Genomic DNA, 15,246 nt, shown 5'->3' on the forward strand with positions numbered 1-15,246 from the left:
ACAAGAGTTTAGCTTTTAAGCTAGTGCTGTCCAAATTGTACCGACTGAGTATTTACCTATTTTTTCCTTCTTCCTTTCACCTAAATATCTCTAATCATACAATGCCTGAAGTGACTCCAAGGGTATTAAAAGGCAACATTACTGTAAAGCGAGGATTAGAATAACTTTAAGTACAGAAATGGAACTAGGAATGTAATCATGAGCAGGTGTTCCAAATGACCTGCAAAAAGCAATATCCATACATCTCAGTACTAATGAACCCATAAAGAAGCAGCTTTTGAAAGACGATGGTTTACTTTAAGAAGACTGTAACACTGGATTGGTAAAGAATCCCTTCTAAGAGTGTTACATCTGGCTAATTAATAAAAAAGTACAGTTTGTGTATTCCTCAATTGCAGGGGAAAAAATCAGGCAAAATGATGACAGTGGTGTGTTTATTAAATTGGGACGCTGACAGGGAAAGGAGTTTTCTACCTTATGAACTATATCACAGACAGCTCATGGCCCATCAAAAAATCAGACAATCGGGTGGTAGTTTGTGTGATAGTGTTTTTAAAAGAATCTGGGTGACCTAGCAAACTGGCAAGTGAAGTGGGGAAATGAGTTAAGAGTTTAATTTGAGGAGACTGGAGAAAATCTGCCATGTTGATTGATATCCAGTAGAGTCTCAGTGACTGTTTCTTGGGTGGGTCGGTGGGTGGGTGGATGGATGGATGAATGGATGAATGGATGAACAGAGGGATACATTATATACACATGCAGCACAGAAACATTTGGACATATGCTAAATCCAGCCTATAGTTCCTTTGAGTGGCATTTACTTTCCTTGGTTCAAATTTTTGCCGGATTTCCTGCAGTCCACTCAAGGGTACAACTCATTAGCCATAAAATCAAGACAAATGTGATTTCTCCCCACCAAATTCTACCTACATAAAGCAGACTGTATCATGTGGTAATGAGGGTAGGGGTGTGCACAGGGCATGGGAGGGACATTTAGTTTGGACTTTATATTCAGAAAACACCTCCAACCTAGACTTTGGACCTTATCTCCAAATGAAGTTAAGTATGTAGTCACAGAGCTACACCAGCAGGACTGTAAAGACAGTGAAGTTCATTATACAACCAGGTCAACCATAAACTTAAAATATATCATGATTTTTGTTGCCCTGCTTTGGCCTTTCGTTATTTTTTAATCAAGTGGGAGCTTAAAATAAAGCAGGGGTCCAGTCTCCCTCTGTCTTTCAACCTGAAGGAAGGATGTGTCAGCCATTTCCAGGGTAGGGAGCTATGCAACAAGAAAGGCTGGGTCTCAAAGACATCCTCCTGTCTTTAAATACTCAGCATCAATACTGTTCAACAGGACATTTGAAATTTGAAAAGGGGTAAAACGTGTGGTGGAGTTGTAAGAAAGAAACCAAATAAATGCACAGTTAAAGTAGCAATGCCAACCAATGAAAATGATTCGCCTACCATGTTCCAGATAAGAGGGCGTACCTTCCGAGGGGTCAAGCCTCCGAGCCCTCCGCCCGTGCTTGGAGTTATTATGGACAAACATATTATCAGAGACTGCCAGGACATGGCCATCCACGTTGACTGTCGTAGACACCACGACCTGGAGACAGAAGAGAGAAATGAAGGAACATTTTAATATAAAAGCATGGAGGGTAATAAACTCAAGTTAAATAAATAACAGCTGGGAGCTGAAGAAAATTGCATAGCTATTTCACATAATAACTGGTGCTTATGCTGTACAAGTCTAACAAGAGGAGCTATTGATGAGTGGGTCTTTGGCATGGAACGCTTTTGATGCAGTTTTAAGTAAAATTGCACAGTTTATAGTTATACAGCAGAAGGTACACTGTTAACCATAATTTTAACAGGAAGATCTTTATTAGCATATTTTTTTACACAAGGGTGGTTGTGTTTCACCTAAATTGCCCTTCAGTTTAGACACTGAAGCAGATATCACAGTTGATCATGCAAATAAAAATCTTTTGAATCTTTAAAATATTTCTCCCCCCGCCACTGCGTCAGGGTTAAGGGGATAGAGAAATGAAAAAGAGAGGTTTCAGTGAGAGCTGGGATGAAGCTTTCTCTCCCGGGTGTCTTTTTGGGGTTTCTTGTACTTTTTTTCTTCCCACATTTGTTTAGTTAATCAGACATCAGACCAAAGCCCACCCTCACCACCATCACCACCACCACCCCCCCAAAATCCACGCTAATCAAGGGACTTAGAGCTGTGTTTCAAAGCCAAAAAACAGAAGAAAAAGAAAAAAAAGGTAGCCCTGGCCCAAGGTACATTCAACTACTGTGGCGGTCTCATAAACTGACTGAACGGAGTTTGCCGGAAGGGACAGAGGCAAAGGTGTTTTCTCAGAGAACTTTGACTAAAACACTGAGACGAAATGACCTACAGTTCTCCTTATATTAAATGGGTAAGAGGATTAAAACCCAAGCCCACAGAGATATGTTTATTCATGCGACCTCTTACCACCAAATATAATAATTGTCTGTAATTGCACCTTCAGCACCCACCTCATGCTCTGACATGGGAAACAGCAATCAGCCGGCTCCCGTTTAATCCACCTATTATGTTGACTAATTAACTTTGCTCCACAGTTTATTTCTTCCTCCATTATCAGCCCCTGTCAGCCGCAAGCACCCTGCAGCACAGGGGGGACCTCAGGCTCTTTGATTGATCACCGATAGATTGACATGTAGATTAATTTAATTAGAATCACCTCACTTGAGAAATGAAAGACAATGGCAAGAGGGCTAATAGATCTGCTCTCATAATGAGGCGAACCTCCAGAGCCAAGGCTGAGGTTTTCTGATTTATTTTTGCTCAATTCCCCGGTTGCTTGGAAAGACTCATGCTTTAATTGCTCTTGGTTTTGAGACACCTAAGCCCCTGAAGAGGTGAAACGTTTTACAAGGATTGGCACATACTGAGGCACCAGTTTCTGAGGAAGGCTTTTCTCCAAGTTGGGGAAAGGGGACCCTGACTTCTAGAGCCTTGTGCAATGCTACGATTTCATCACCTGAGTTGGGCAGAGGGGAAAACGCTAGGCCTGGGAACTGTAAGCCCTGCCTGGCAAAGCACCCTGCCCCCAATCCTGTAGACCTCCACCAATGGTTGCCATACTTAGAAGTTCCACTGTCCCCCTCTTTGACCTAAAGGCATCCTGGCAAAATACGGCGGATTCCCTTCCCCCTTGCCTGCAAGATGGCAACCAAATTTTTTGTTGTTGTTGTTTTCCTTCGGGCCCTCCCCTCCGCGGACCCAAGGCCCTGCTCCTTTTATCAAGGCTCTAGTATTTCTCAGACCCATGAAGCAACACTGTGGTCATCCTGCCGTGGGGTCTCCCAGGGATGACTGCTGGGGAGGGCTTCTGTGGGATCCCCTCCAGCCTCCCTCAGGGTCCTCACCTTGACCCCCCCAGCAGGACTTGGACCCTCCCCTGATTTTATTTTTTATCTCTATTTTGTTAAAATGCAAAGTAAACAATTAAGAGAGTCCATTCAGGGACTCAGGGTATTCTCTTTAGTCATTGTGAAACCCAAAATTCCAGCCAGGGCAAGTCATTCATGGAAGGATGCAGTAAGTTTGAAGCAGCAGTTTGCAAAGTGGTTTTTCTCTTTCTTCATGATTGATCAACCAGATGTGACAGCCTGAAGTTTCTGCGTATGTCTCATCAATTGTAGGTTAATTTAAAAGAAGAAGGAAGAGGAGGAGGAGGAGGGAGAGGAGAAGAAAGTTCTCTATTCTTTTATTTTCAAAAAGTACTGTGAGTGGTGGCAGAGTCCATATTATTTAAAGCAACGGAAACTCACTTTTCTTTTTAGTTCAGGAGATGACTTCGTGGGACATTTACAATTATATAACAGAGCTGGGTCTTTCAGAGAAATTTTGATTTACTGCAAGACCACAACTGAGTGGTCACTGGAGTCGTTAGCTGAAGAAACTATAAAAGGAATGACAAACGGTGTCTGTTTGCAGTGTCAGGAAATACAGAAAGTGGTTATTCTAGATGTCTGTCTTAAGAAAAACAAAGGCGATGACAATCCACCATGCACCTGTTAAGACTGAGTGCTACAGGCTTAAACTATTCAGTATCATTTAAAGACACTGTCATCTAATTCCTACATTGAACAAAAATATCGAAACGGTTAAGAAAAAAAAAAAAAAAAAAAACTACACCCTATATGTTTTTATTCTCTTGGTAAGAGAAGGATCACCAAGACCACATGTGCAGTAAGATCATTTCATTGAAAGACCAGTTACAATTGGAGAAAGATGATACAGAGAACCCTCATGCCTTTAATTTCTAGAAAATAAACACCTAATATGTTCCTCAAAAACTCATAACACAACACATTTTAACTTCCCTACCCGGAAATAATTTCTCTCATTCCAATTTGGAAATGATCAGGATATAGTTAAATAAAATAAATGCTGCAATTAATCCATAGAGCAACTTGTAAATAAAAAAAAAAAAAAATCTAATAGTGAGATGCAAAGGGAGCACTGAAAAGTCCTTTAAAAATAAGCCTATAGTGGGAGGGAAAAGGGCCTTTACAGTTTAAACACAAGATTAATGAGGTGCTGACACATTCATGCAGGCAAGGGGACAGATGGACCTGCCAAATCTTCCACCTTCCCAAATTGTGTCAACAAAACCCAGCTTGAATTTGAGACAGATAAACATGGAAAATGATTTTACACTTGGACTCGACCACCCCTTCCCTTTCAACCTCCTTCCTTACTCCCCTGACCCAGGGTAAGATGAGGAACAGGTATATTTAGAATTTTATGGTATCTGTTATTATTAAAACTTTACTCTCTAGAATTGTACTAATACAGTAGTCACACATGTGGCTGTTTAAATTTAAATTAAGTAAAATTTAAAATTCCATTGTTCCCAAGTTTCCATAGCCACATTTCAAGTGGTCAGTAACCACATGTGGCTGGAGGCTACTATAATAGATGGCAGTTATAGAACATTGCAGAATATTCTACTGGACAGTGCTGCTATAGAATGGTTTTGAAATAAATTGTTCCAACTTATTCATGAGGATGCCCAATTTATTTCTCCTGAAATAAGTATTAAGCCAGGTGGACATGTTTAGGGTTGTATACATATATATTTTTATCCCTGTAGTTTTTGGAAGTAAATTTCTATTTGGGGGAGGGGCATGGCTTTTTAGTATAGCAATCCAGAGATGTGCTGATGAATACCCAGTGTGTTCCATGGTATCTTCTGTTTGCATCCAACCCTCCAGGTGAGGGGATAAAAAGGGCGAAGGGAAGTCCACAGGTACCCACAGACTTTGGAGATTTTACAATGAAGTTTCTGACTTCTTGGCTCATATCAGTGGTTCAGAAATTTGCTCTGTTATATCCTGGATCTAAATTCCCTGGAGGTTATTATTTTTACTGTCTACCCCCATGTATTTAGAATTAGAAAGAATTCAACACAAAATTTATGACTTTTGACTTTCAATCTTTCCTAGCTGATGTGTCTTTGGTCAGGTAACTTAACCTCTCTAAGCACCAGTGTCCCTGACTCTCAAATGGAAATGATAATAGTACCTAACTCACAAGGTTACTGTGAGGCTTATAGTATTTAAAGTGGTCAGCATGGTTCCCAGTTCTTATAGAGCAAATGTTAGCAGTGGTAGCATAGTTGTTGCTTTGTTGGTGATCTCGTCAAAAAGTTCAAGAGCCTATAAACTGTTATTTTAAATACAAGGCTACAGAAATTATTTCTTCTACATTCACTGCTTTATCAGTTTAACACTGAAATCTTACAAATTTAAAGACCTCCATGCTCATGATATATAATTATATAATTTAGACCTCTTGTGAACTGCAAGTTTCAATGGTTTATGTAATTTTGCTTCCTATAAACCATCTTCCTATTGGCCTTTTACATTCTAGGCTTGAAATTAAATAAAACCTTACAGTTTTGAAAACAGTCCATAAATTTTCTGCATCTTATCAATGCGGTCTAGTTTCCCTAATACTTCATTTGAATGAGGGGTTCTCTGAGAGTTTTCTTATTGGTAATTATTTCCTTGCTATCATTCCTTAGGTTGTCCCTCTTCCCTTCCTATCAAGCCAGAGACCTTGTATGTCCCAACTATATTATCTCAGATTCATGAAGCATGAGCAGATTTTCAAAAAGACACAAGCAGCTAAATTCAGTCATGAGTGGCAGATCACATTAACAAAAGTAGCAGCTCATGTGGAAGAAGGGGTTAGGACAGAAGCAACAAAAACAGTTGAAATCTGTATCTTTAAATATTTCTAGAACAAATACAGCACCGGGAGAAAATTAAATCATAAAAATATTTTCACTGTTTAAATTTAGAACATTTTGGTACGCAGTACCTCTCTCTAAAATATAACCACTTTAGCAACTTAAATTTTGAATAATGATTTAAAAATTATAAATCTTGGTTTTCAATGCTAATATATGATAATTCAGTGTAAGGAAATTAGTGCTAAAGTTGGTCTATTACATGGCTTCCTTACCTCGGGGTTTAGCTTATTCTATGTTTGCATTAATTCAAAGCCCTTAATAATGAGGCATGAAATGCACTGGCCAGAAGTACATGAAATAAAAAGGCATTAAGCAACATTCCATGGAATAATACTCGGCAATAAAAAGGAACAAGCTATTGATACATCTGGATGAATCTCCCGAGAATTATGTCAAGTGAAAAAGCCAATACCAAAAGGCTACATACTGCATATTATGGGCTGAATTTTGTCTCCCACAAAATTCATATGTTGAAGTCCTAACCCCAGAACCTCAGGATGTGACTGTATTTGGAGATAGGGCCTTTGAAGGGGTAATTAAGTTAAAATGAGGCTGTTCGGGTGGGACTTAATCTAATCTGATTGGTGTCCTTATAAGAAGAGGAAATTTGGGCACACAAGGTGTTCATGCAAAGAGGAAAGACCACGTGAGGACACAGTGAGAAGGTGGCCATCTGCAAGCCAAGGAGAGGCCTCAGAGGAAACCAAACCTGCTGACACCTTGAGCTGGGACTTCCAGCCTCTAGAACTTTGAGAAAATACATTCCTGTTTTTAAGCCACCTGGTCTGTATTTTGTCTGGTATTTTGTCACAGCAATCATAGCAAACTAGTACACTGCATGATTCTATTTATTTATTCTTGAAATAGCAAAAGTTTAGAAATGAAGAACAAATTAGTGGTTGCCAGGGATTAGGGACAGAGGGAAGGTGGATGGGGCTACTATAGAAGGACAACAGGAGGGATCCTTGTGTGGACAGAAATGTCCAATATCTTGACTGTGGCGATAGATACACAGACCTACACATGATAAAATTTTATAGCACTAAAAGCATACACACACAGATGAGTACAAGTAAAACTAGCGACATGTGAATAATATGGATGGATTGTATCAATGTTTATATCCTGTATGAATACTGTATAGTACAATGTAATATTGCTCAATAGTTTTGTAAAATATTACTATAAGGGTAGAATGAGTAAAGGATACACAGGATCCCTCTGCATAATTTTGAACAACTGCATGTGACTCTACAATTATATCCATAAAAAAAATTCAACTAAATAAAAGGCATCGGCAACCAGAATGTCCTTCAGTAGGTAAACGGATAAACAAACTGGTAATCCATAGAATGGAGGATGATGCAGCAAAAAAAAAAGGAAATGAGCTTATACTACCCAAAGCAATCTACACACTCAATGCAATCCCTATCAAATTACCAATGGCATTTTGCACAGAACTAGAGCAAAAAATTTTACAATTTGTATGGAAACACAAAAGACCCCGAATAGCCAAAGCAACTTTGAGAAAGAAAAATGGAGCTGGAGGAATCAGGCTCCCTGACTTCAGACTATACTACAAAGCTACAGTAGTCAAGACAGTATGGTACTGGCACATAAACAGAAATATAGATCAATGCAACAGGATAGAAAGCCCAGAGATAAACCCACACACATATGGTCACCTTATCTTTGACAAAGGAGGCAAGAATATACAATGGAGAAAAGACAGCCTCTTCAATAAGTGGTGCTGGGAAAACTGGACAGCTACATGTACAAGAATGAAATTAGAACACTTCCTAACACCATACACAAAAATAAACTCAAAATGGATTAGAGACCTAAATGTAAGGCCAAACACTATAAAACTCTTAGAGGAAAACATAGGCAGAACACTCTATGACATAAATCACAGCAACATCCTTTTTTGACCCACCTCCTAGAGAAATGGAAATAAAAACAAAAATAAACAAATGGGACCTAATGAAACTTCAAAGCTTATGCACAGCAAAGGAAACCATAAACAAGACAAAAAGACAATTTATGGAATGGGAGAAAATATTTGCAAACGAAGCAACTGACAAAGGATTAATCTCCAAAATATATAAGCAGCTCATGCAGCTCAATATCAAAAAAACAAACAACCCAATCCAAAAATGGGCATTAGACCTAAATAGACACTTCTCCAAAGAAGACATACAGATTGCCGACAAACACATGAAAAGATGCTCAACATTACTAATCATTAGAGAAATGCAAATCAAAACTACAATGAGGTATCACCTCACACCACTCAGAATGGCCATCATCAAAATTCTAGAAACAATAAATGCTGGAGACGGTGTGGAGAAAAGGGAACCCTTTTGCACTGTTGGTGGAAGTGTAAATTGATACAGCCACTATGGAGAACAGTATTCAGATTCCTTAAAAAACTGAAAATAGAATTACCATATGATCCAGCAAATCCACTACTGGGCATATACCCAGAGAAAACCATAATTCAAAAAGATACATGTACCACAGTGTTTATCGCAGCACTATTTACAGTAGCCAGGATGTGGAAGCAACCTAAACGTCCGTCAACAGATGAATGGATAAAGAAGATATGGCACATATATATATATATATATAATGGAATATTACTCAGTCATAAAAAGGAACAAAATTGAGTTATTTGTAGTGAGGTGGATGGACCTAGGGTCTGTCATACAGAGTGAAGTAAGTCAGAAAGAGGAAAACAAATACCGTATATTAACGCATACATGTGGAATCTAGAAAAATGGTACTTATGGACCCAGTGGCAGGTCAGGAATAAAGATGCAGACATAGAGAATGGACTTGAGGACACGGGGTAGGAAGGGGAGGCGGGGACATAGTAAGAGTGTAGCACTGACATAAACATACTACCAAATGTAAAATAGATAGCTAGTGGGAAGCAGCCACACAGCACAGGGAGATCAGCTTGGTATTTTGTGATGACATAGAGGGGTGGGATAGGGAGGGTGGGAGGGAGGCTCAAGAGGGAGGGGATATGGGGATATGTGTATACATATAGCTGATTCACTTTGTTGTACAGCAGAAACTAACACAACATTGTAAATCAATTATTCTCCAATAAAAATGTATAAAAAATAATAAAATTTAAAAAAAAAGGAATGAGCTATCAAGGAACAAAAAGACATGAAGGAACCTTAAATGCAAATTGCTAAATGAAAATAGCCAACCTGTAAAGACTATATACTGTATGATTCCAACCATATGACATTTCGGAAAAGGGAAAACTATGGAGATAGGAAAAAGATCAGTGGTTGCCTGGAGTTTGGGAAGAGGGAGGGAGGGATGAATAGGTAGAGCACAGAGGATTTGGGGGGTGGGTGGGGAATGAAACCATTCTATATGATACTGTAATGGTAGATACATAACATCATGAGTTTGTATAAACCCAAAGAATGTACATCATAGTGAGTCCTAGTGTAGACTATGGATGTTAATTAACAATTAACAATATTGTGTATCAACATTGACACATCAATTGTAATACATGTATCACACTAATGCAAGGTGTTAATAATAAGGGAAACTGGGGAGGGGGTATTAAGGGACTATTTGTGAACTCTCTGTACTTTCCCCTCATTTTTCTGTAAACCTAAAACTGCTCTACAAAATAAAGTCTACTGATCAAAATTCTACCCTCTACTTCACACAGCCCACATTCTACATCCAACCTGTCTACTGAACTACTCTTTATAGTCTCCTCCAACAAGTCACAAGGGACCCAAGAGATCAGCCAATCTAGTGGCTTCCAACGACAAGTTTTCAAATGTTGTACTGGGGACGACATTTCAGAGAGGGCACCCTAAATTCATCCATAGTAAGGATGCATACCAAAACATTCAGTAACCTCCCTTTACTGATATGGGATTATAACAGTTCTATGTGGAAACACGGTTATCTCATGCACATGAGAAGCTCTAAATTGGCAGTTTCACATGGCTTTGACTAATTTTAAAATAGAGATTGTGATTCTTACTCAATAAACGCAATTACATTGAAAAATATGTCACCACAAGACGTCTGTAGGATAAAAATCACAAAAGGAGTCCTTAGTAGTTATGATACTGCAAATTTGTCCAATGCCTCCTTTTACAGCTTGGAAAACTGAGGTCCAAGAGACTTAAAAACATCCTCAAGGCCATAGGACAAATTAAGAGCAGAGGCAAACCTGAAGGGAAACTTCAGACTCCAGGTCCACTTCTCTCCCCCACAACAGCTTCTGGCCTCTCAAGACAAGCTCCTGGCTTAGGCCCTCTCTCCCCTGCCTCCGGTCTCTTCCAGTACACTTCGCTGCGTCTATCTGGCTGACCACACTTTAGGTATTATTTACATAAAAAAGGTCTGCTGCAGTTGGGTCTTCATTAACTCTGTCCTTTAAAATATCCTTGACTGATATGAAACGAGATATTCTCTGAAACCAGCCTGATTGTTAGTTTCTATCTGGTTGAAAGAGCCCAAATAACTCATTAAAAATTATGGAGGACGCATGAACCTACAGGATGTAACAGAGTGGAACTGCAGGAGTGAGGGAGCGAGTAGCTGAATTAAATCCGCCCTTTAAGGCTCAAGGCAAAAATCGCTCTTCTTTTAACAGTAAGACAAGAACAGACACTTCTAAATCCTCAGATTCTTGCGCTAGACTAATTTGGACTATTGGAAACTAGACTCAGCTTCTGTCTCCTGAACTGTGACACACTGTAGACGTAAAAAGCTCATCATTGATCTGAACCTAGTTTCTCTCTCCGTGGATCAGGATACTTTTGATGACTCTTGATGGTGTCATTGGCATTTAACTGGTGCTCTCCATTTATGTGTTCCCATTGGCCATTTTAAGTAGCAGTAAGCCCAAACATACAGAACTGCCATGCGTGCTCTCTGCCGATGGGAGCATGGCACACAGGTATGGAAACTGGGAGAAAGAAAGTAGCATATTAGTCATCAGCTCAGTTTCCAGGGTCAGACAGTGCTGAGTTTGAACCCCGACTCCATCATTTACTAGTCTGTAACCTTAGATAAGTCATTTAATCATAGGAATAAGTGCCAGGCATTATTCTATGTACTGGAGAAGCAGCAATGAACAAGACAAAGTATTCGCCCATCAAGAGCTTAGTTCCCATTGGGAATCAAAAAGCGTTTTCAGACAACAAATAAATAAGCAATGAAAGCAAATTTTGGAATGTGAAACGTTCCAAGAAGAAAATAAAATGAGGAGAGGGGGCTGACGCCTAGGTGGGAGCTACTTTTGAGTGGATGATTAGGAAGGCCTCTCTAAGGAGGTGACATGTTAGCTGAAATCTGAGTAATAAGAAGTATCCAGCCATTCAGTGATATGGTGGAAGAATTTCCAGGGGGATGGAATAGCAAGTGCAAAAATCCTGAGGCAGGAATGAGTTTAGTATATTTGGGGAAGAGAAATGATGGAAGAGAAAGGCAGCCAATGTACCCGTTTGGAGGAAAGTAAACAAGGGGAAAAGGGTAGAAAAATAAATAAAATTATACATGTAAAACACTTAGTACAGGGTCTCACACATAATAAGAGCTCTATAAGTTACAACCTAAAAAGTGGAAGAATATAAGGATACCTTCTGTTGGTAAGTCTCAGTAAGTATAGACATCCTCAGAACCAATATCCATTGGCAACACTGATCAAACCAAACACTTTTACATCTATCGTTTAATGTATTTTACATTTTTTTCAATAGCAACTGTACTTAATGTAGGAATTTATTTCCTCCCAGTGAAGAGCTACCACTCATCAAATCCTGTTCATAAGGATTCCTTTTCAGTGATGCATATTTTCTGCCAAGGCCCAGCATAAGGCTCATGCCAAGATACATATTTGCCCAGTAAGCTGTAATGGTTTAATACATCAGGTTGAAAATCCACCATTTGTATTTACCACGTTATGTGAATTAATCCTGTATTCTGAAACTATCATTAGAGCTGCTTTCAGTATAATTAATCAGCATGGTGCATCTTGAAATTATTCTGTAGGAAGAGAGTGATGGCAGCTCGGGCCCCTAGCATTCTGTTGGTAAAGAATTTAATTGCAAGATGTGCTGTTTGTCAAAACAATATAAGACAGGGGGTGGGGGAGAGTGGGAGAGAAATAAAAGGGATAAGAATATTTCCTTCTTTATTTAAGCGCCTTTAAAAGCAGACCGAAACTGCAGGGGTTGGGCATATATTTTAAGAATCCTCTAATCATACACTGCAGGCTTCTGAATAAGTAACGAGGATTCCCCAAAATTTATAGAATTCACCCAAAAAAGGGGGGCAGAGAGTTGCCTTTTAATGTCATTTACCATGTCATCATTTTTGAAAGACCAGACATTTTTGGTGGGAATTTGGGAAGAATAACCTAGTCGTTTCTCCTATTTCCTACCCCCTCACTCCAAATGACTCGTAAGTGAAAGAAGATTGTTCATCTCCTCAGATAAACGTGAGATAAACATGAATTGGGACCTTGCTGTTCTCTCTGCTCAGAAAATTCTTTTGGCTCTCCTCAGGATGAGTGATTCTTATCCATTACCTCTGAGCTTAAAAGTCCCCTCCTCAGAAGTTTTCCCTGGGCACCTGCTTTAAAGTAGGTTCCCATCCCTGATCCCACACTGGTATTCTCTCTCATAATATCCTGTTTCACTTCCTTTATAGCAATAATTAAAAATTTTAATGATGTGTAATTATTTGTACACAGCATAGCAGCTGATGGTAATCATTCCTTATGTATCCATTTTCTCTTCTTCTTGGGTGGTACAACTAGACACTCTCAGGTTTCTCTGTGGTTACACATGGCCGTGTGACAGACTTCTAGCCAGTAGAATGTGGGCAGATTTGACGAGGATCACTCCGAAGACCAGGGTTTAAGAAGTCCACGTACCCCCTGCATGCACTCTTTACCCTTCAACTGGATGGATGGAGACAACGAGATTCTAGGGAATGGTGGAGACACAGGTCCCCAAACTACTTCATGTATAAGATCTGCTCACCAACCAGGAATACCTGCCTTGTACCATTACGTTAGCAAGAAATAGCCTTCTCTTGTACACGAGCCATTATATATTCTTTGGTCTATTTTTTACAGCAGCTAGTGTTAACCTAACTAATAGACCCTGACTAGAATATAAGTTTCATTAGGGCAAACACTCGGTCTTTTTTGTTCATCATGGTACACTCACCACCTCCCATGTCAATAAATACTACTGAGTGCAGGCATGCAGGCAGGAACAAAGATATCTTACATTTATGTTCACATGTAGCTACAGAGCTAACATTTATACACAGAGAGAGATTTACATCCTATGGAAAACTTTGTTAAAGAGATAAGATGAACCTGGAAATTTACTTCCCAGTCTCCAGGTATTATGGTATCTACTGTGATGACAGCTTGTACCCAATTCTTGTTCCTCCCCTCAACACCCCACTCTGCCAGCCCCAACAAGGAAAGCTATTGATAAGGATTTAAATCTTAACCTTGAATTGTCTAGCTCCTGTCAGTTAAAAACCAGACCTGTGACATGGCTTTAACACAGTCCTTTGACATTAGCGTGTTTTTAGTGTCAAGATGAAGAAATGGGCTCATTTAGTCACAGTGAAATTCTCCCTGTCATGAGCTGTCTTCATTCACAGCTTTCCCTCCTTTTCTCTTCCTCCCCATGTCCCCACACCCGCCAGAACTGAATGAAGCCTGTATCCACTGTTGTATTTAAGCAAGTTTGTTACCCTAACCACAGCCTGGGGATTTCAAAAGAAAACATCCATTATAAAAAAAAAAAAAAAAAAAAGAAAAAAGATTGTACCAGATTCTCTACAAGGTTTATTCCATACTGCCTTAAAGTATGAACACAGCCGAGCTCTACAGAAAGTGATTAATTTCTTGAAAACGCTAAGGTCACACTAATTGACATGACCTGTGTAATTAAGCAGTCTCTGTTTACACACCAGAAGCTCAGTCGCTGTGAGTCTGAGTTTGCTTGACAGAATGTCTTTACATGTCAAGAGATCAACAACCTTTCTTATGTCCTCCTCAGTCACCTACACAGGCCCGTGATTGCTGTTCAGAGGAGACACGCTCTGGCATGGCTGCATGAAGATCAGGCTGGCCTGGTGAGCATACAAAACGGGGTGAGAGAAAAAGCGGCACCCACGACAGGTGGGGGGAGCCCACTGAATAGGCAGAAGAGTGCCTTCTCACTCAGATGTCTCCAGGCCTCGGGTTTTCAGTGTAACGGGGAAAAGTCACATCGAGATGAAAAGAGTAGAATGGAGTTTTCTCCTGCCAAAATGACACTCTCTCACTGCCCCCAGCCCCTGCCCAGGGCAACAGTGACATCAAAATATTTGAAACCAGCTTCCCAATTAGCGTACTGTGAGAAAAATGATGGAAATCAATGCCTATTCATAGGAAAAGTTCCACCAATGTTTCTAGGACACACCTCTGTCAGCCAGGGTAGCTGCAGGGAAGACTAATCCTCCCCCTCTTGGTTTAGTCCTAACAGTTGGGAACTTCAGTGTGATTTCCGAACAGAGTTCTCTGAGCTGTCAGGGGCCACCGGACTCAGGCTTCATTTGGTGAGGGGTCTTTCTTGACCTGGAGAACTGGCTAAAACCTCCATTGATTAGGTGAAGCGCAGGCAGTTTTCTGAGCAATAGCTTCTTTCTCTAAAGTTCATACGAATAAACACTGACCAACACTGTGGCTCCGATCAGAAACAGTGCTCAAGTTCTTCCCCTTCCACACAACTCCACGCACTGCTTGATGAGCTTTGCTGGCATCCCAGTGTCCTTCATGAAGACGGTATCCTTAGGTTCTATTCACGGCGAATACCCCTTTTGAAAATGCTCCTCAGCTTTCCCAGGATTCTAA

At 40.0% G+C, this 15,246-nt stretch overlaps 1 protein-coding gene across 11 annotated transcripts in view; it reads right to left on the minus strand.

Moving 5' to 3' along the window:
* EBF1 (EBF transcription factor 1) overlaps window positions 1-15,246 on the minus strand; it is a 398,013-nt gene that overhangs the window by 122,414 nt on the left and 260,353 nt on the right. For 7 of the 11 annotated variants that reach the window (XM_068536302.1, XM_068536303.1, XM_068536304.1 and 4 more), the window contains one exon: window positions 1,471-1,612. In XM_068536302.1, the coding sequence (XP_068392403.1) occupies window positions 1,471-1,612 (142 nt within the window). The remainder of the gene's footprint in view (window positions 1-1,470; window positions 1,613-15,246) is intronic. The other 4 variants (XM_068536297.1, XM_068536299.1, XM_068536306.1 and 1 more) reach the window with 1 other exon arrangement.

This window comes from Eschrichtius robustus, chromosome 2 (assembly GCF_028021215.1).
Source record: "Eschrichtius robustus isolate mEscRob2 chromosome 2, mEscRob2.pri, whole genome shotgun sequence".
Taxonomy (NCBI): Eukaryota; Metazoa; Chordata; class Mammalia; order Artiodactyla; family Eschrichtiidae; genus Eschrichtius; species Eschrichtius robustus.